The sequence below is a fragment of the Manis javanica genome, chromosome 12 (assembly GCF_040802235.1).
Source record: "Manis javanica isolate MJ-LG chromosome 12, MJ_LKY, whole genome shotgun sequence".
Lineage (NCBI taxonomy): Eukaryota > Metazoa > Chordata > Mammalia > Pholidota > Manidae > Manis > Manis javanica.
Genome location: NC_133167.1, coordinates 71,855,948 through 71,878,551, shown reverse-complemented (window position 1 = coordinate 71,878,551; position 22,604 = coordinate 71,855,948). Strand labels below are relative to the sequence as shown.

At 39.5% G+C, this 22,604-nt stretch overlaps 1 protein-coding gene across 1 annotated transcript; it reads right to left on the bottom strand.

Moving 5' to 3' along the window:
* Nucleotides 1-7: 7 nt before the first annotated feature.
* POLB (DNA polymerase beta) lies at nucleotides 8-22,246 on the bottom strand. Its single transcript, XM_017664788.3, has 14 exons — nucleotides 22,021-22,246; nucleotides 21,640-21,697; nucleotides 19,229-19,295; nucleotides 17,117-17,191; nucleotides 16,435-16,493; nucleotides 14,497-14,546; nucleotides 12,032-12,083; nucleotides 10,381-10,435; nucleotides 10,214-10,286; nucleotides 7,790-7,860; nucleotides 7,027-7,113; nucleotides 2,016-2,077; nucleotides 1,381-1,520; nucleotides 8-261 (listed from the first exon to the last, which is right to left on the bottom strand). Exons 1-14 carry the CDS (start codon nucleotides 22,079-22,081, stop codon nucleotides 167-169), a joined length of 1,005 nt encoding a protein of 334 aa, XP_017520277.1. The 5' UTR covers nucleotides 22,082-22,246; the 3' UTR covers nucleotides 8-166.
* Between the last annotated feature and the right edge of the window lie 358 nt (nucleotides 22,247-22,604).

Sequence of the window (22,604 nt, the reverse complement as noted above, 5' to 3'; positions counted from 1 at the left end):
CATCTGATAATGATATAAGGGGGTTTATTGACTACAATGCAAGCTAAAGCATGAAGAAGAAACAATCACTTAAAATCACCAAAGACCCTTACATAGCAAAGGTTAAGTTAAGAAATAAATTAAGACTCTTGTTGAGTGGAGCTGTGCCTAGGAAAAAGGATAGGCCTCATTCACTTCGATCCTTGGGTTCTCGGTATTTCCACTGGATATAGTCAAAGATGTCTTTCTCACTGTCCACTGGCAGGGGCTCTCCAGCAACGCCTGTAAGAATGAGAGAGAAGAAACTTCCTTAGGAACCAATTTTGGAATTTAGTTATAGAAAGTTCAGGAATGAGAGCTGTATAGGCCTCACTTTCAGAGGAAAGAGAAAATGGTAACCAAGCCACTAATAAACAGTACTGACCACCCCAACCTCCACATGAACTTATTTGAGATTTGTCACATCTGTTACCAGTGGTACAGAAAGAAGCTGAGCATCTCAGCAAAGCTACTGAGACGATCCTCATTCACCCGTCTCCTCTCTGCTGGATCTGTACTGCAGCCGCCAGGTATTACATAAAGTACTTCAGTTAATTCCTTTGCAACCCTAAATGTGGTCCCTGGACTAGACTAGCAGTGCTGGCATCACCTGGAAGCTGACTAGAAGTGCAGAATTGTGGCCCACTCCAAGCCCAGTGGGTTAGGATCTGCACCGCATGAGGCCCCCAGGTGGCCGGTACGCACCTGGCAGTGGGGAGACACTGCCTAAGTCTCCCGGAGGTGGAAGCCCTATTTTATACTTTGAGGACAAAATGACAAAAATTTTCATTTTCCTACTAGAGAAGAGTAAAGCAGATAATATACTGTGAAATGTCAACAAGAACGATAAAGCATAGATTAAGCCATTCTTACTCTTTAAACTTTAAAAGCACGGGGCCAAGCCATGAGGTTGACCCAGTCCGAAAGGCAACTATACCTGGGTTCTTCTGAAGACTTGGAGATACATTTAGAGAAACAGAAAACAACACGGGGCCAAGCCATGAGGTTGACCCAGTCCGAAAGGCAACTATACCTGGGTTCTTCTGAAGACTTGGAGATACATTTAGAGAAACAGAAAACAAAACAGGATTGTAAGACTTTTTTACTAACCATCATAGGTAGAAAAAATGTAATCTGTTCTAACAGCTAGAAATTACTCTTGTGCTCTGGGCCTTCAATGGAAGGCCTGGGGGAATGCGCGGAGTGAAGGCTCTTTTGGGCCTGAGGGACTAACAATACAAAGAAACTACAATGAACTGAAGACTTCTTAGAGAAACCCAAACTGCTAAACCAAAATACCTTCGAAAAGAACTTCCTTTCCAAATGACTGGGATGATCTCTAAAACAGACACAAATACTCACCAGTGACGCCCAGGGGACGGATTGTGTATTCGTTGATGGTGAAGCCCTTTTCCAGAGCATGAGCTCTCATATTCTTATTGAAAATGTCACTCCCAGTGAAATAGAGAACACCACAGTAATACTGATCCTTGGGTATCAACCTAAAAAACAAAACAATAGATAAATCTTTTAGTACACATTCCCAATTTAGCAAAAATAGGACTCTTAAAATCCATAAGGCACAAAACACCTAAGGTCAGTCTCTGGCCTACTAACTGGAAGAGGGCTGTCACTAGGCTGGCCACTCAAATTTGCCCAGCCTAGCAGTTCCCCCAGGGCCAGGGGGAACTATGCTCCCCAAGAGGTGTGGAGAAATGAACGGTAGGATCGCTGACCACAACCAACGGGACGCAGGTAGGAAACAACTTTTGAGTTGTGGGAGGCATCAGGGTGACATGCAAATCTAGAGGAAATAAATTCTGTAGACACTCGTAATACACTTTTTCAGGCTAAACATTTGCCTAAAGCAGGAACTTACGGCCCTTCACAGTGAAAAGGGGTTCCACACATTGACTTATCCCAAGATACACAGAGGGCAGGGGGAAGGAGAAAAGAGGGAGAAGGTTGGTAGGTCAGCAACCGATGCGGAGGCCTACCTGATATCAATCCTCCTGAAAGGGTATTCCTTTTCATTTGTCCTGGGAAGCTGGCAAACACCCTAAAACGGATATTTAAAAGACTGCTTAACGATGTTTTTAAACTTAAGGCTTAATTTAAATCAAATGTTGTTAAAAGTGAAGTTGTCTTTGCTTTAAAGGGAGCAGTTTTAGAGTCCTGAGCACTCTGGGCGTGGCAGCTTTTCGAAGCACTAGGTACGATCAGCGCCTTCCCCTCATACTTCCTGATCCAAGAACTACAGGAAACAGCAACAAGGCTTCTGGGACAAGGGTTTGGCCTCTGCATGACTAAGCAAGGAGCTAAAAAAGGAAAGTATCAGACAGGAAAGACAGAGACCAAAGCAAACAGAGAAACGCAACGCGGAGGAAACTATTATCATTCTATTATCATTCAGGGAGAAGAAAGCAAACCAACACAGAGCTGTCAGTGGTGTCCTCAGAGAGGAGAAGCTGGGCCATCTGCTTCGTGGGATACAGGCAGAATGCCACAGAGAGATGCTCAGGAAAAGGTTTAAGTCGAGATTTAGGATACAGGCAGAATGCCACAGAGAGATGCTCAGGAAAAGGTTTAACTCGAGATTTAAAACATGACAGCAGAAGCAGAAGTCAGAAACTGAGGAAATTACCCAGAACTTAGGAAGGACAGAGAGATGAAAACAGAGGACACTTAAAAAAATTATTAGAGGATCATTTTCTTCCTTCTCTACAGGTGAGTTTCTATTATACTTTTAGTTTTCAAAAGGAAGTTACCATGATCTGTGCCATCTTTTCCTTTTCCAGAAAAATGGGTAAAAATTCTGGACTGGCAGCAGCACATATGTATGTAAATACCTACAAACATCACCAAATTTCAAATTAAAAGTTTCAAATGTCACATTCTAAGAAAACTACATAAGTGACAGGCTTCTGGTCCTAAAGAGCATTAGAACTGGTGCACACGTCTCTAAATGCCATACTTTTTCATTCAGCAATTCAGGAAAACTAAAATCTAAAATGGCTATTTTTCTTTAGCTGTTTCTATGGCTATAAGATTAATGAAACCTGTTTATCTTCAAAATAGGAACCCTATCTTCTTAGGCATTAACAGGTTCCAACTCAGCCTTCAAATGGATCAGGAACGATTTCCACCTGGAATTACCAAGAGGTATTACCTTGCAGACATGGCTGTTTGAATGCCACAGGCGGTGACCTTACTGTTTGTCACATCAGTAACAGGATTTCATCTAATGGCTTTGATCCTTTCCTCATGGCTAATTTTATTTCCTGCTCTTCTTCTGAAGTGCTAATGTTATGAAGAATTTCTTTGTATTATTGTAAATTCTTTATCAGATTGACTGGATTAGTTCTGTTGGGCATTTCAATTAGGCAGCTTCATGCTGGGTGTCTGAAATAAAGCGTCCTCCTTTCCTCAGCGTGGGCAGAGTATCTCCTGTTGTCCCTGGAATCCTTACTGCAGATATTCCTCCGAAAACCATCCAAGGCCGGACTTGCACAAAATGCTAAAATCTGAATGATACTGAGCCTGTATAAAGCAAACAGGCATCCAAATGCAGAAGGAACTGGGTCTTGCTTCCAAATGTTGTTATAGTCACAGGAAGAACAGCTCAGTTATCTACAGACCATAACTTTACAAGATCTGGAATAACCCTGCCTTTGCTAAGGTTTGATTACCAGCAGTTTAAAGAAATTCATGTGTTGAAGTTAACTTGACAATCACATGCACGGTCATATCTTTAAAACGATTTAGTCAATGGTTATAGCAAAAAGAGGTTTTCAAATCCAGTGGATATGGAATGAGAATGGTTTATTCAACTTTATAAGTTGAATTCACTTTGAAGCCAATTTCCTTTCAGGAACTTAGAGATCTTAACTTCTTTGGCTATCTCAGTAGTATTCAGGCGCTTGGGGTCACTGCTCCAACCCTGCCTGGAAAAGCCAGCCCCTGGCCGCCCTGCTTCATGCTGGCTCCTGCATGGCCAGCTCCCCACTCCCTGCTCTCCCTTTCTTTTTCTAAACACAGTACTTATTATCTTAACCCAACGTGCAATTTACCTTTTTATTATGTTCACTGTTAACTATCAGTCCCTTCCCACCCCAAATATAAATTCTACTGAAATTCACTGCTATACCCCAAGCCCTTGGAACAGTGCCCAGAATGCAGTAGATGCTTTGTACACACTTGCTGAATTGACTGAAGACACTTTCTCAGCCTACTGGTACTCACTGTCCCCATTTTCGTGTCACCAACCTCTCCCCTTTTCTGTCCCTTGTTTGTTCCCGAGTTTAATTCTTACTAGGTCACCTTCCCTGCTCATCTATTTCCAAGCAGAAGTAACACTGTCATATTAGATTACATTACATATTAGTACAGCATACTGTACAGCCCTTTGAAGATTCAGCCTTTGAAGATATGTTTGAAATCCTTCAAACTTTCCCCCTTACTTAACTTGACCTGCATAATAGTCCTTTGACATAAGGCAAGTATATCATTTTATAGGTGAGAAAATTAAGCCTGTAAAGAAGCAAAGCAACTTGCCTAACACTGCACAATGAATTCCTAATGGAGCCACAGACCTTATCTTTCCTGTATCCAAGCCTATTCTTCTGCAGTGCAACATACAACACCCAGCCCTTCTTTGCACTAAGGTATAAATGACCTCTTACTGCCTCCAAAATAAGATGATTTGAAAGCTGACCTGTAGTGCTCCCCACCCTAGCAGTTACTAATCATTACAAATGGCAAAGCAGCAGTCTCAAACATGGCACATTTCAGGCTTCAGGGCATAATGAACCCCATATGCAGTATCCAAACTACACAAACCACCGAGATGGATTCCCATGTCACACATAAAGGCCTTAAGTTTCTCACTCTTATTGTCATCTGGGACTTCTACATCTTAAAACCAACAAAAAAACTCACTCTTTTATTTTTTAAGAGGTTTTCTTCTGGAAACAGATTTGGGGGATCCCCTTTCTGGCAATATATGTGCTGCCAGGTATAAGCTTGAGAGAATGGGAAGGTAAGATGGAGCAAAGCCTTCCCCAACCCAGCTCTGCCCGGGGGACGGGTGCCATCCGAGCATGGGCAAGCGGCCTTGGACTCCCCCGGCAACATGCACAGGAAGGCCTGTGCTGGCCAACTCTTGTGGTCACTGGGCGGTGGCTGCCCAGGCTTCTTCAAGGTCTGGGCTTTGACTGAGCAGCTATTAGGTGAACACAGGTACACCATGGTCAGCAGCTCCAGGTGTCCAGACATCCCAGGCAGGTTACACCCAGCCACTGGCTCACACCTTTCCGTGTGTCCTTGCCAGCTGGAAAGCCCCTGCCACCTCTCCCTGGACGCTCTGCACTGCAGGGTACTGCCACGACTGTAGAGGCGACACCTCCGCTGCTGCACTGTGTGAATGCCCTCCTGGCTGCCCACCACGGACACTGGTGTGCCTCCCCGGCAGGCAGGCTTGTGCCCTTCACAGAGAGCCACCCAGGGGACAGTGGGCCGGGGCATCCCCAGAATATGCCCGGGCCTACCTAGGACACCTTCCTACTAGGAAAATAATCCAACTTGTCAGGCACATACTATTTTAGGATTTTCTCTGACTGAATGTTCTTATGAACGTTAAAATGTATGCACGTTCATTTTGAGTGAATTAAAATCAATCTAAATTTATAAAGGATGTTCATGGAGCATATAAAAACCCTATTTCTAGTAACATCTTGTGTGTCTATACTTTTGGGCATAGAGTAAGAGCTCAGCATTGGACAGCTTTGGGATTGAACAGCTCACAGATTTAATTCCCAAAGACTAACTAGAATTCTTCCTAACCTTTCCCAAAGTTCTTTTGAAAGCATTGATAAAGTGTGACCAGCTTAGGAAACACTTTCATAGCCCATTAAAACCACCCTTCTGGATTTAATGACATGATTCTTTTGTGTGCATGACTGACTATATATAACATAAAATTTACCATTTTACCCATGGTTAAGGTTGCAGTTCAGTGGCATTAAGTACATTCACATTGTTGTGCAACCATCACCACTATCCATCTCTACAGCTTTTTCTTCATCTTACCCAACTGAAACTGTCCCTATTAAACACTTACTCACATTCCCCCCTGCCTGCCAGGCCCTGTACCCACCATTCTTTCTACCTTCTGAATGACATCGTATTTTTATTATCTATCTCACCATCCTCTTCCACTTTTGACTAAAACTACTGTCAAATCTGTGTGTTGAGACTCTTGCTAATTTCTATACACCCACATTCCGAAAGCACCCTCTTCTTCCTTTTAGTCATATAACTTGGGAAAAGGGGGGCATGGAGAAAAGGGGATCCAAAGAACATCTCTGAGTGAGCAGTGTTAAAAAGGTAAGCCTGTCATACCCTCAGTTCTAGGTTTCTATTTGCCTTCCTGCTCTTTTTTTTCACAGTCATTTATTAATGTTTTAATCCATTTGCCTTTTGTCTTGAATCTTCAAACCTTAATTCCTTTAGAAGTCTACAGCGTTTTGACAGTTCACCACAATGGACCTCACTGTGAACACCTGTGGGCGTCCCACTCTATGAACTTCCCTATCATTCATACATGTTTCTATGGCACGCCCTGATTAAATTTCTTTTCTTCCTTGGGTGTTGTAATAGATGAATACTCTTCAGACAATTCTGATCTCACTTATTTAAGAACTCTGAGTCACAGAACATTTGCTATTTTAGGGAAAGATTTACTATGTATCAAAGCCACTATGGGTATTTTTAAACTGGTGGATGATGCCTAATTATCTGTTCCAAGGGCACAGATTATTTATAAGTGGGAAATTTGAAACAAAATCCTTTACTGAATATTCTGAGATTGGCATCCTGCTAATTCCTGTTCTCTAAGGTTTTGTGGATATCCTGTTTGTTGACTGTAATACTGAGCTGCAGTGAGCTCACACACTCAGAATGGTACTGAGCAGTCTTTTTTCAGAAGCATTAACACATAGGAGTACTCACCATGAACTTTGCTTCACCTTTTGACAGAGTGTCTGTAATAAAGTGGACCTTCTGTAACTGCTCCACAATACGATGTAACAACTTTGGCTGTAGAATCAAATTTAGGGAATCAGAAAAAGAGCAATCACTCAGCTATGGCAAGAAAACATATTTGACATGAGTTTTCTGATTATCTACAGAGAAATGCCTAGTTTTCCTATGTTTCCAAATAAACACTTTTTTCTTCTAACAGAAAATTCATCTATTAAATGAAACATGTTTTTAGAAACCCCCATTTTCACCAGTATCATGATAGTCCCAAACAAACACCATTTGTGTTTATCTGTTTTAATCAAAAAGCTGCTTTACCTTAAAAAGGCACATATTTCAAAATCTAAAATGTTTTGCCTTCATGAGTTTTCTAATAGAGGTAAAGTTTTTAATACAGTATTAATTAATAGAAAGACATTCCTTTAACGAAAACCTGGCCATTATACTGGGTATTTATAAATATCTATGATCAACAATAAATAATCCTGGAAATATTTTACTAAATTTCATGTTTTTCAAATGTTAGATTGTCCTCCCAATTCCTTGTAGAAAAAAAATGTGTATCCATTCAACAACTTACACTGCCTTGAACATAATTCTATTAGTACAGAACACCGAGTTTTTCAGAAAGATTAAAACAAAAACTCATCCTGAAAGTATCTGACTATTGTTTAGAAAATGGTACTCGCTGCTGTGTGAGACGGATCACAGCTGAGTGTAAATCCAGAGGCACCTGTTTGGCTGATTCAGAGGTAAAGCTTGGGTGGGTCAGAAGAACATCCATATCGCCACTGGATTCTGCACCTGGGACAACAGAGAAGATGAATGGAATTCTCCATGTAATACATCAGTTAGGCAAACACAGAACCAAGGGGATGACACACATAGAGAAGCCTTACTTCTTACAGCCTAACTTTCTATTTCACTGTGCTTCATATTCAGAATTAGTTAAAGGATTTCAATTTTCTGTCCATCTATTCAGGTATACTGATGTAAACAGCAGAATCTGGGATAACAACAGTAATCAGCATTAGATATATACTGCATACAAGAGGTTAATGCATTAAAAATGAACCTAAGTAATGACTCAGTAATGAATAAAACATAACAAACAGCTTTAAAATACATCTATGAAACACTATATATCTAAAGATCTCAAACAATGTGTTGTAACTAACTCTGTAAAGGTCAATCAGAAAATTCATTCTCATGACTGAACTCATTTAATGAACATTGGTAAAATTACTACTATTATGGTACCATGGATGGGACTTCATAGTACTTCATAATGTGTCAGGCACTCATTCTGATCCCCACTCTACAACTACGGAACTTCAGGCAAGTTATACACAGTTGTTTAAACCTCTCTCTTACTATACTATGAAATTTTGTGTCTATTCTGGAGAATTTCTTTTCACTTTCAATGTCTTTTTTTTTCCCCAATATTGCAAATGTATATGCCTCCAGACCTCAGTTTCTCTGTCTATAAACTACTTCATCAGCTGTTTTATAAACTCAGCAAGAACCTATGTAAAAGCATGTAGAATAGTGCCTGGAACACAGTTGCCATAAAATAGGCCTGTTTATCTCCTTTCTTTGCATTTTTGTAAGTACAGTATATCTAAAAAATAATATGTAAAACAACATACATAAAAACACTGAATGTATGATAGTGTCTGTGGATCACCATCCTATATATCAATAATCTTTAACCAGATATTTAAACATAATGAGGACTAGATTGAATATGTGCTGATCCCAGGACATTTGTGGAAGCTATTTTAACCAAGAAAATTTTTCTCTTTGTTTCTTCTCATTTTTTTCTCTTAAAAGCTGAGTATCTTTCACCATCTACCTATCACCAGAAAATGTATCACCCTATCCTCTTCCACTGTGACCTCTGTGAAAGAAAGGGAGGGAAAGGAGGAAACCAAGAATGTTTATTACATTTATTTATATTCACACGCAGCAACACTATAAGAACGCAAAGGAGTGTGGTTAGTGGTGGGACAGTGGTGGGAGGGAGTGCAGAGAGGGAACAGGGAAGGGCGAAGGCAGACTCTGAGTGCAGACCTCTGTTATATTAAGGCATGTAACAATACAACCTACTCAATAATAAAAGCAAAAATAAAACAGAAATACACAAATCCAGAAAGGCTGTCATAGTCAACTGAATATACATTTGGCTTGCTGTGTGTCCAAGTCTCTGTTTTGAAGATATAGATTCCAAGACCCTAAGGAGATTCTTATTTAGTAGGTTTGTAGCAGGGTATAGCAATACATATTTTTTTTAAAAAAAGACTAGATATTTCTGATGCATGGGCAGACCTGAACAACTAGTTAACTTTAACCCTCTCGTTTTGCAAACATGGAAAACAGGATGTGGAGAGACAGACTTACCTAAATCACATAGATATAGATTTGGCCTCAGAGCCCAGGTCTTTTGGCCCCAGTCCAATGTTATTTCTACTTATCAGCAATTGTGGACTAGTCTTTTTCTCTCCCCATCTCTCAATTCTTACTGCAGCTCCCCAGAAAATTTATGAGTATCACCTACTGTCTAAGAAAAACTCCAGAGGTGGCCAGAGACTCAGATAGATATCTGAGTTTTAAGTAAAGTTTTACTATTTCAATTTTTAAGGTAAATATTTTAAAGTTTATATTACCATCCCAAATTTTGAGCCAGTAAGAGACCAGAATTGTGTGGTTCTCACGTTGCTTGCATTCACATAGTAAAATGACATCTTGGGAAGGATCTGGTTGTTGTGAGAACTGGTTTTGAACTGATGCTCCTGAAATTATTCTTAGATCATTATAGAAAACTTAGAAATTATAAAAAGTAAAAAACAAAACCAAAATCACAAAAGACAAAAACTACCTAGTTTCACTAGCATCTAGCCAGACAACCACTATTAGGATTTTAATGCACCTAAAATTATTATAAATTTTACTAAAACTAGTCATTAAAATCAGGATGAATTTCCTCTAATTTTTAATACATATTCCCATCTATAAACAAATAAACTTAACTAATATACTGGATCTTAGTAAATTTAGGAAGTAACACAAACTGCATCTTTTTAATCCATGTTTTTCATATACATTAGGCAATTTTAACATCAAGGCATGAATAACCTAAGATTAGGAAGTATGTTACCTCTTCTGAAACTGCCACAGACTGTAGCAATGTATTCAGAATCCACTTTTTTAACTTCATTTAGTACAATATCCTAATAGAAGAAAAATTAAGTCAGTATTCTAAACATGGCTTTCACCAAGTGACATTCTCAATTCTAATCAAAGAATAAATTCAGCAACTCTTACTTGCATTTGTAACATCTCTTCACGAGGAATTCTTTTCTCAAAGTCCTCAAAATATCTATAAAAACAATAGGTAGACAAAAGATTTTTATGAAATTTAAATCTTCTTAAAAATTAAATTGCCTATCATTATCAAAAAATCAAGACAAAAATTCACTAAGAAAACAACAGTAAAATTGGGCGGTAGGGAGGTTTATTCCTTAACTTGGATCAAAATCTTTATATGTCATCCTTTGTGATATTCTAGACACTCCATTTAAGGTTATTTTAAATAAACTTCACATTCACATACCAAGCGTAAATAAATATATTTAACTTAACTTGTGCATTTTCAAATTAGACTGCTCCCTACTGGTAAATCAAGGGGTTACAGTTTATTGCTCCTAAATCTTGCAGAATTATTGTACTTTAAAATATTACCCTACAACGAGGATGAAGTCAGACGCTGCACTAACTGAAAGAAGCCAGTCACAAAAGACCACATATTGTACGATTTCATTTCTATGAAATGTTCAGAATAGGCAAATCTGCAGACAGAAAGTAGATTAGTTGTTGCCAGATGCTGGTGGGAGGGAGGGGTGGTTGGGGAGAAATGGGGTTGACAGCTAATACATGCGGGCTCTTCTAGGGGTAAGAAAAATATTCTAAACCTGACTGTAGTGATGGCTGTACAATTCTGTAAATATACTAAAAATCACTGAATTGTGTACTTTAAATGGATGAATTGTATTGTATATGAATTCTATTTCAATAAGGCTGTTATAAAACAGTATGAAATAACATCTAGAATGATAAAGCACCCGTTCAAAACCAATTCTCACAACAACCAAGTTCTTCAGAAGATCTCTATTTACATGCAAACGCAAGGAAAAGAGAACTACACCATCCTGGTCTCTTACTGGTCAAAGTTTTGGATGGGCAATGTAAGTTTACAGTTAGTATGGCAGGCATAAACAGGACCATGTAGAGGGTTATTAGGACCAACTTGCCAACAAGATGATGTAAATCCAGAGGACATACAAGCTTGTGTGTACACACAGCCTATGCACTCTGTATTGTAAACAGTCAGAAAGCAGGGTTCCAGACTCTATCTGGCATACCAAGTAATTCTGTGGTTTAGGTGTTTGGGTTTTCCTTTTTCTTTTTTTTTTTTTTTCTTTTGGTATCATTAATCTACAATTACATGAGGAACATTATGTTTGCTAGACTCCCCCCTTCACCAAGTTCCTATTTCTTTTTAAATTTAGGGTTTCACGTTCATATCCTAGCTTCTCAGGTTAACTCTAAACTTCTTAAGAGCTACAGCGAACCTGTTTCTATCCTTACCCCAGGCCTAGTGCAGTGCTTCATACAGTCAGCACAGGATCAATACCCACTGGCTGATGCACTCAGTTCAATGTATTTTAAAAGGCAGCTCTCTGCTCAAGTCAAGAGAATAAGGGAAACACTCAAAACAAGCACACAAACTACAAAGCAATAACAAAATGTGTGAATACTGATTATTCTTTGCAGGAGTCTGCAGCAATCGTAGCATTTCTGAATAGAAAAATGGTTGGTTTAGCTAAGTTTGAAGAATTATTATGGTATATGTAAGAATGGATATAAAAAATTTTACGTTTACATCCCAGACGTTAAAAGAAATTTGCTATCTTACTTAAGCCCAATTCGCTGATGATGGTTCAATTTATCTTCATTTTTTCTGAGATCTGTATAGAAGATAAATAAAATTGAAGTGCTAAGTTAAACATTTTTAAGGAAAAAATGCTAAATTCAGCAACCTTTTTACAAAGAACTACCTAGAAAAGACATCGAAATGACTGAAAAGATAATGAAAAAAAATTCAGATATAAACTAGATAAAAAGTTCTTCAAATCAATCTAATAACACCTGTTGATTTTTATTTATTGAATCAAATTTCAATTATAGTTACAAGGAATAGTAGACAAAACATACCAGGATCATACCAAATTTCACTGACTATTACAAAAAGCAGCCTTTTAAGAACCTGAACTGCTTAATTATAGTTAATAGCAACAGTAGAAACCACAGCTTCTGAATGGACTATGATCAACTAAATTCTTCACATGGCTCATTGTTCAATCACTCCTTCATTTCAGTAGTATTTACTGAGTACTGACTGGTGCAGGCCCTATGCTAAAAATCCTGTTAAAGGAGTATTATCTTCATTTCTTAATTTAAAAACTGTTGTATCATAATATATCTTAGCTAAGAGACTTAGTTCCATCTGGGTGTCCCTCTACTGCATGAGGACAGGAGTAAGCCTTGTTAATGAAGCAGCAAGATAAAAATGTTTCAAGAGCAATTCCTACAGTCACCTTTACATTCACAAACATCAGTTCTCTTTGGAAATACAAAATAGAAAAAAATAAGCATCTTTATATATAGGGAGCACTTAATAGTCTCATAGTTGTGTGCAAACAGAAAACACTAAAGTATATGACTGAAAATGAAATGGAAATACTGAGTGTTATATATATTGGTATAGATACAGTGATATTAAATATTACACATTTCTGAGTTCTGAAATGTAAAAACTCCCAAAGGATGACAGTAAATACCTTTGAGAAACAAATTCTTGATCCCTTTAACCAAGATTTCACTCAGATAGAATACAGTTACTGATTCTGTAACATCTTACTATGTTGATAGTGACTGCACTAGAGGGTTGAGGATTTAATATGGGTAACTGTTTAACCACTGTGTTGTATAACTAAAACCAATATAAGATTGTGTATCAATAGCACTTAAAAAAAATATATATGGCAGCTGGAAAAAAATTTTCACTCGGACAAACTATGTATGCCACAAGCAGAAAAGCACAAACCCTCTGAGATGCAAATGTAATAGAGTTCATTCTCTAGCTATGTGACCCACACAAATTCTTAACCTTAGTAATACTACTAATTCATCATGCCTCTTAAGGATCATACCTATTAAGTACTTACTAGGTATAAAGCACTCTGCTAAGTACTTTACATACATTATTATATTAAGTGATACAAGGCTAAAATTATACCATTTTGTAGCTGAGAAACCAAAGCATCACGGTCATCCGTTCTAATAAACTGGGGGAGACTGGGCTCAGATCAGGTCAGTCTAATGTGTCCATGTAACCATTTGAGTGGTTTACAAATAGCTGGATCCACAAATATTAAACCCCCAATACTGCAGACATACTGTAATGAATCCATATACATACAGTATACACCTTTGAAAAGTATGAGATCAACTGTATCTGAAGGATTGCTCTATTAGGTTTAAGAAAAACGTTTTATAATTGCTTGACTTGGGCTCTATTTTTTTTTATTAAGGTATCATTGATATACACTCTTATGAAGGTTTCACAAGAAAAACAATGTGGTTACATTTACCCTTATTATTGAGTCCCCCCCATACCCCACTGCAGTCACTGTCTATCAGTGTAGTAAGATGCCACAGAGTCCCTACTTGTCTTCTCTGTGATACACTGTCTTCCCTGTGACCCCCTCACACCACGTGCACCAATCATGATACCCCACAATCCCCTTCTCCCTGCCTCCCCACCCCTCCCTTTGGTAACCGCTACTCCCTTCTTGGAGTCTGCGAGTCTGCTGCTGTTTTGTTCCTTCAGTTTTGCTTCGTTGTTATACTCCACAAATGAGGGAAATTATTTGGTACTTGTCTTTCTCTGGACTTAGGCTCTATTTTTATCACTTCTCTGAAAGCAAAAATTCCTTCAGTAAGCATTGTAAGCCTCTGACAGAATCTTTCTCAATATACAGAACTTGGCTTTTAGGCTGAATGTGTAGGACTTTGCTGTCTAAAAGATTTTTTAAAAAATAAAGGCAATTTAAATCATCTAAAAATCCGCAAATGAAGTTACTGCCCGCAAAACAAAAGTCACTTCTTGCTCTTCTTGATGTTCTTCTGAGTTACAAATTTAAACACAGTTAAAATGAACTATGCTTTTCATCTATTTTCTACTGTAGAGTTGAAAAGAAAACCTTATTTATATTTACCAACGGAGCAAGAGTTTTTCAAGTTCTGGTTTGGTAGAGCACTAATGGTCCTTCAGGACCAAATCTGGCCTGGAATTAGTGATCTACCGTGTATACTCACCTTCTAACGTCTTAATTCCTTCATCTACAAACTTCCTTGCAGCAGATGGGCTACAAAGGAAGAGAAGCATTATCTCACTATCAAGTGAAACTTAGGATCCCCACCACCATCACCCATCATGCCTTCTCCTATCAAACACAGAGTGACTACTGAGCTAAACCAGACCTGCTAAAATGCTGCATGGTTACTTTGATAATGGTCAATTTTACCCAAAGACAAGAATTCCTGAAGCCTCAATCCAGGAAAACAACCATATATATTCTTAGATGTAAAAAAGACATCTAAGCAGCAGTGTCATGATGCCTGGGGACTTTTATTCATAAAACAGACACACAAGCACTTGAAAACTGTTCATTCATTCAGATGAGATTTGCTACAGGACTATTATGTGCCAGATACTCTTCTAGATGCTAAAAATAGAGAAGGAATAAGACAAATAAGGGCCATGGTCTAACCTACTGAAATTCCAGTGGGTAGAGAGAGATGATAAGTAGATAAACAAGAAAAGTATCAAGTTGGATGAGTTAAATTAGGGTAATATGAAAAAGCGGCTGGGCCCTACTCTAGACTGGGTGCTGAGGGAAAGCCCCTGAGATGGTATTTAAACTGAGATTTTACTGACAATGAGCCCTTGTATACAAACTGTGTGGTGGTATAGAAACCGACATTCATATCAGGAAGGCCATGTGACACAGACGAGACAGAACTGATTTAGTAGACAGGAGATGTAGGTTTAATTTTGGCTCTGCCAGTTACCTCACTTTCTCTATTCAGTTTTCTTGCCTGGAAAAAGAGGGTAATATAACAGATGCTCTCTAAAACTTCTAACATTTTATAATGGCCTTGGTCCCTGAGGAGTCCTGCTCACTTGTAGTGCAAAGCAGTAGCTCCGTCCCTGCAGCTACATTCCAGGCCCCCAGTGGACGCCTGAAATCACAGACAGTACTGAACCCTGCATGTACTATGCTTCTTCCTACATGGACCTACCTGTGATAAAGTTAAATTTATAAACCAGGCACAGTAAGAGATTGACATCACTAATAATAAAACAAAGTAATAACAACATGCTGTAACAAAAGTTATAAGAATGTGGTCTCTCTAAGTATCTTATTGTACTGAACTTCCCCTTCTTCTTGTGATGACCTGAGATGACAAAACCAAGTGAAGTGAGTGACAGACAGTGGACGTAGTGTTAGGTTACTAGTGACCTTCTGACTACATCAGAAGGAGGAACATTTCCTTCTGGACCACAGTTAATCTCAGGTAACTGAAATACTGAAAGAGAAACCACGGCTAAGGGGGGACCACTGTACTAGGTTTAATAAATTAATATGTTTTAGAATAACGTTCATCAGAATGTTGTCATTTAAAGGAACAATCATCATAGATCTAAAAGCATGCCTGATTCTATGAAGATGAGAGTTAAGCGAAGTATTTGAGCCTTCATATTTCAAAGTCAATCTCTACTTTGTCCAGTGTCAAAGAAGCCCCCTTGGTATTAGCTTAAATTTTAAACTAAAGATTTCTTCATTAAAATATGCTTGAATGCTTGTCCCAAACTCATAAGGTACTGTGCTACTGCTATGGGAAAAAAGCTTGAATGCTTAAGCTAAATATTGGGCTCAGACAGGCAGAAGAGGCCTAATGTGGCAGGGGTGGTAAGAGGAGCAAGTGTTAGTGGAGTTCACTGGAAAGAGAGGCTGTTTCTGGCTGGGGAATCAAAGTGGTTTCACAAAGGAGGCAGCATGTGTACGGGAGCAGGGGCAGCACCTGGAGGACCGGCCCCGCACAGGTAAGACACAGAAGAGGGAACTGCGTGGGCAAAGGCCCAGAGGGGGAGAGGGGCAGATGGTGAAGGGAAACAGCAGGTACTTTACTTTGGCTTACATAAAAAGTAAAACAAACCCCACTACTGGGTCTGCTTAAAACAGTTCTTACCCAATGCCACTAACTCGGGTCAGAAAATTGATGGATGAACTCGTATCATCCTGCCGAATCTTTAAGGGAAAAAAAAAAAGAAGTCTAACAATGTTTTTGGGACACTTTTAGGACTCTAATGATCTTATTGGAAATACACCATCTGCTAAGAGACCTGAAGAGTCATTTACATTCGCCCGGATAACACATACAGAAGTATTTCCCTATAACCTCGATGGCTACGGGTGGATGACAGAGCAGATTAGGACATGTCACCTCTGATTCATCCAATGCTTTTAGAAGGCTTATTCATAAAAGACCAGAAGTGGCATACCTCTTATCGTCAGGGTGAAAGAAAATAATAAAAACACTTAGGAGAGTTTAAGCATAGAGATTCTAAAAAGTAATACTCTTTTAGTCAAAGTTTACAATCTTCCTTCTAAATGGTACTGAAAATAAGAAGCTAATTCTATCATAGATGCCAAGAGACTCTTAAATGTCAGACAAAATAAGTGAACGTTAAATAGGAACAATATTGAAATTTTGAAAAATAGCACACTTAAAACCATAAACCTCACTCCTCTCTTTTCCTTCTGAGTCTCACTAGGGCACGTGACATTAATCACCCTGCAATCCATACTACCTGATAGTTGCCATAAAGGCAGGTGTTATAATCAAACACACAAAGAAGTTAAAAATTTACCTTCTCCAGTTTGCGCAATTTTCCAGTCGCTAAAAACTCATCAATCTTTTCAGCAATTTTTGTTCCTACACCAGGCTATGTAGAAAATTAAAAATATAAGAGTTATATAAATATAACACTTACCAAATCACTCAAAAAATGGAAAATGAAAAACAAATGGTCATCACATGACCAGTTTTCAAAGACACAAAATTGAGCCTCAGTTCAAGTTTATTCTCCCAACAAAACCCTTAAATGACTGACAAGCCCTTAAAAAACAATTCTAAATGACTTTTTTAAAAATTAACTTTAGTTGTAGAAAAATTAGAAAATATAGTTGTATAAAGAACAATATTAAAATCATTTAATTTCATCACTTTGAAAATTAAACCATAACCTCATCTGCTATAACTAAACAGTAACACCTGCTAAGCCGTCATGTGTGTGTATATATGTATATGCATACTTTCTGTTTACAAAAAGCAGGATCATATTGCTTTGTAAAGTGTTTTAACTTAAAAAACATGAGCAAGTTTGCACATCAATAGAACTACATTAAATAGAACTACAGTATCTTTAATGGCTGCAAAGTATATCATTGTATGAATGTATTTACTCCACATCTTTACCGATACTGAATATCACATCTGCTAATTCAACAGGCATTACACAGCACCTTGTTTTAGTTTGCAATTCTGATTATTACTGAAGTTGAACTTTTTTCATGATTATTCGTCCTTTTTAGTGAAACATTCAACATGCATAACAACATGTGTGCCAGTTATTTCCTGCTTTCTCTTAGCTCTAAGTCTCTCCTTCCATATTCTGGATTTATTTTATGTCCAGTTAAGTGTCCCGAGACTACTGAATGCATATTCAAGCATAGAAAACAGTCATTACCAGAGAGAAATGAACCAAAACTTGAGGAAGTAGAATAAAGTAGAAAAGGGAAGCTACTCAGGTTCCTCATTTCCTACATCAGAAGATATATACTGACCTAAAGCAATTCAGGCCCAAGCTATTTTCTCTGCTTAACTTTAAGAAATAAGAGACAAAAGCACTTATTCTGGAAACTTCAGATTTCTAGAGTTATTGGGAAGCATTCATATGTGCCAGAGAGCAGGTCTGTGATTTTTAATATTACAGTGAGAAGGAATAATGATGGGATTTTCATATTAAGTACAGTCTTATACAAAAGGAATTTTGGATACTTCTGTGTTCTTAGAACACATGTCGTAAAATGAGATTTGGATGAAGTATACCAGAGCTGGTCATAAGTTTGCCTCTAATAAATGAGCAGGCTATCTGCAATTAACTTGAAAAAGGAAATCCAACGGTGATAAAAGGGAAACAGAATGGAACTAAGTAGTAGCAGCTCCTGACATTAACAATGGATCAGTTCACCAAGGTAGAAACTCAGAATTAAAGTCTAATGTGTGGCTAATCTATTTGGGAAGGATATATAGATGTTCAGAACAGTTTATGGCACAAAAGATTTAAACCTAACCACCAGAACATTTGTATTAAATTTATTTTCATTATATAACAAATTCAAGAGGAAGGTGTGGCACATGACTAATGTGGATAACTTGTTACTCAATCATAACATGTACAAGATTTATGGTAATGTTATGATTCTGAAAGGTGAAGATACAAGTATGGTTCATTCTCTAAAGGTGCTCACAAAAAAATTAAGGACAAATACTAATACCTAAATTCTAGAAGATCTTTGTGGAACATAAATGGGTAAAAAACAGCAGAGGGTGATAATTCTAATGACCTGGACTAATCAAAAGCCATGTCAGCCTGACATCTTCAACAGAAGGTAAGATGCCCTTAATTCTGAGAAACTTAGAATCTTTCAGTGAGATATAGGTAAATGAGAACAATCTATGAATAGGTAGGCTTTCCTAGATAGTCTTAGTGATATTAAGACATTACAGGCCATGTGACCATCTAGAAACTGTAACACTACTAATACAAGGCTTCGTAGAAATTAGAGAACAGGAAATCAAGAGCAGTGAAACCGCCTGTGTGAGCCCAGACCACTTCGGAGAGGCAAATTTACTTTTGTGGGAACCCACCAAATTGCATGTGTGAGAACTCTTCAATCAACTTGCTCACTACACTTACCAATTTCTTAGCCTCTGCTCCACTCTTTATTTTGTGTGGGTATTTTGCTATCACAGATGCTGCTTTTCTATAAGGAAAAAAATAAAAAATAAAAGGAAAAGCAATTAGAGATCCAGCAAGGTTTAATTTTTCTTCAACTGGAATCACATACAAGCAAACATACAGCTTAAACTTTCATCAAAATAACTAATTTTCCACATCCATGTAACTTAAAAAACCCAGATAAGCTGATAGACCACTTGCATCTCTAACCTTTAGCAGTATCTTGAGAATCCTCATATTTGAGAATAGTATGATTTTAAATATATACATAAAACCAGGGAGATTCAGGAACCCTGGAGCCTTTCCTTTTTGGAATTAAGTGAAAAATATCATTGAGCCTTTTAAAAAAAATTGCTAGTTTTTAGAAATTGATCTTAACTCTTATCCATAAAAATATGCCACCTGGTGGAATCTGGACTACTAGATATCAAACTGGCATATGGATGACTATTTTTAGACTCATGGGTTAAAACTGCACTCCCCATGTCCTTATGTTCTTTCTTTCTCTTTGCTCCTATTTCAGTTCTGCTTAAAGCAGTCACTGCAACTCATACCCATCTCCACACACATGTAGCTCAGCAATCTCAGTGACAGACTGGGTACACCCTGGGGGTCAGTGATGGTATCCTGTCTATAATTTCCATGCTAACTGTATTTTAGCATTGATGCTGGTAAAAAAACCATAGCACACCTAAGCCTAAGCATAAACCTGGACAGTCTTTGCAGCCTTGATTTTTCATTCTGTTTTAGCACATATAAACCTTTAGATTGGGATTTCATTTTCACCAGTAGCACATTACTGACAATGAGTCTGGAAAGGCAGGTTGAGGGCAGTTTGTGGAGGCAACTGTTTTAGTTCCAGATAAATGGTACTGTGAGGAAAGTCTGAAAGGGAAGAAGAATTAGATCATGAAAGGCCTTTTGTATTCCATGATGTATTTGGGCTTTATCAAGATAAAAGAGGAAATATTTAATCATTTTATATGGAAGAATGACAAGATCAGATAACTATTTTCAAAAGAATATTGTGGCCACAATCAAGAGAAATGTCTCTGTCAGGGTAGCAACGTCGGGAGTGGTAGGGCTCGCCTGCTTGCTGGACTTATTTCAGACCATACCCTGTAATTGCAACGGAATTATTGACTTCCTAGAAAATGTTATACCCTTTAATGTCTCAATACCTGGGTACATTTTGTTTCCTCTCTGTAGATTGTTCTTCCTCTCACTTATCTCCTGATGGGCTCCTTCAAGACTAAACACCTCTCTCTGAAGCCTGTGTGACTCAAATAGAACACACTGTCGAATACCTCTTTGATATCTAGATCATTAAATGTACGGATGAAAGTACACTTTCTTTACACAGGAAGCCACAGGATGGAAGGAAAGGAGGGAGTATAATCAGTTTTGAATTATGTTGAGTAGTAAGGGAAGGAGGGAGTTGAGTTTTGAATGGAGCCCTAAACATCTGAGAAAAACCCAATAGGATGTAGATTGGAGTCACTGACATAATCAGTATCGTAGGCCCATTATGTAAGACTGCCAGGGAAAGTAGGAAAATGAGAAAGTGGGCTAAGGACGGACCTTGGGAGCTACCAGCATTAAAAGATAAGATAGAATAGGTGAAAGAACAGATGGGAATGCCATCTCAGAAGTCAAGGGTAAGATTTGAATGGAATGTGCTAATGAAGAATGCCACTGGGAGTTTAATCAGATGAGATGCAGGTGAGAGCATTTTCAGAGGAATGGTAGGATGGAAATTACACTGCAGTGGGTGAGGTATGACTAGGGAAGAGGAAATCCAGGCAAGGACCTGTTATCCAAAAAGGTTCACTGTAAAGTGGAGGAAAGAGGTGGCAGCTAGAGGGCAGAGGAAGTATAGAAGATTGCTTTGCTGTTTTTGCTTTTAAGAGCTGAGGGACTTTGACGCGTTTATAGGCTACAGAGCAGTGGATGGATGTGCGAATAACGCCTAAAATAAGGTGAGATGAACAAAGATGGGATCCAAAAAGGTGATCAGCAAAGCAAAATATCAGGCAGATGGTAAGATTTGATTCCTTGAACTACATCATTTCACAGCACAGACCTCAGCCACTGTCTTTCATTATGGTTTAAAATCAAACTGCATTTTCAGTAACTCACGTTTGATGATGGGAAAAATACACCTATTTTCAGTCAGAACTGGGAATAATCAGAATTGATCCTACAAGAGTTCTGTCCAAATTATCCCAGAAATATTGCAGTACCACCACAGTCAATACCCTCGAGTCTTGCTTTTTTCCTCCTCTTGCAGAAGGTCCAAATACCCACTGGACCGTCAGCCCTGTTAACTGCCACACACCCCAGGACCCAGGCATGCTACACCGTCCCACCTGTAAGCATTGTACTTGTGGATAGCCTGGTTCACGTTCTTCTCAAAGTTTGCGAGTTCTGCAAAGGCAACGAGAGGCTCGAGTGAACAAGAACCACGAGTAAAAAAACGAGAACTGAGTTTCCCGAGGAGGACGTAACAGCCTCCTGGGGACGGGGACCCCCCGCCAATCCACGGGCTGGCCCGGAGGAGCCCAAGCGCTGACGCGAGAGCGCCCAGCGGGACTGACGATCAGCCCCAGGCCGCGGCGCCGAAGGAAGACCGCACGGAAGACTACGCGCCGCGAGGGGCCGGCCTGTCCGCTGGGCTGGGACGGGAGAGGGAGGGAGGCAGCGGCAGGCGAGCGGAGAAGCGAGCCGGCGACGGCCGGCCCGAGGCTGACCTGAGAGCATGTCGGTGATTCCGCCGTTGAGGGTCTCCTGCGGCGCCTTGCGTTTGCTCATGGCGGCCGGCCCCCGCCGACTGCAAGCGCTCACGGCCGGAGGCTGGCCCCCTCGCCCAGCTTTGAGGAGGGGCCCGGACTCGGGGACGGGGCAGGGCCAAACCAGCCCGGCCCTGCCAGCGCGACCCGCCGAACAATGGCCGCTTGACAGGAGGCGCGGCGCGGGGCGCGCGTGGTGACGTCACGCGCTGGCCCGGGGCGGGGGCGGGGGCGGGGGCGGTAGAGCGCTCTGCGGGAAGAAGCCGGCTTTCGCCGGCGACAGCGAGCCGCTCAGCCGCGTCCCTGCGGCGTTCCTGTGGAAAGACCTGGATCCTTAACCTAAGACATCCTGTCTGTTCTCCAGTGCGTGTCTCTGGAGTTCTCTCGCTAGAAGGGGAAAATAGGAGTCCGATTTGACTCCAGGCAAAACTTCAGATGGTGGATGGCGGACAGAACCCCGCAGCCTGCTCATGTGCGCATTACATACGTGCACAGTGATAGCAATTGAATGCATGGCGTATTTCATGTGTGATGAGAGGCAATAC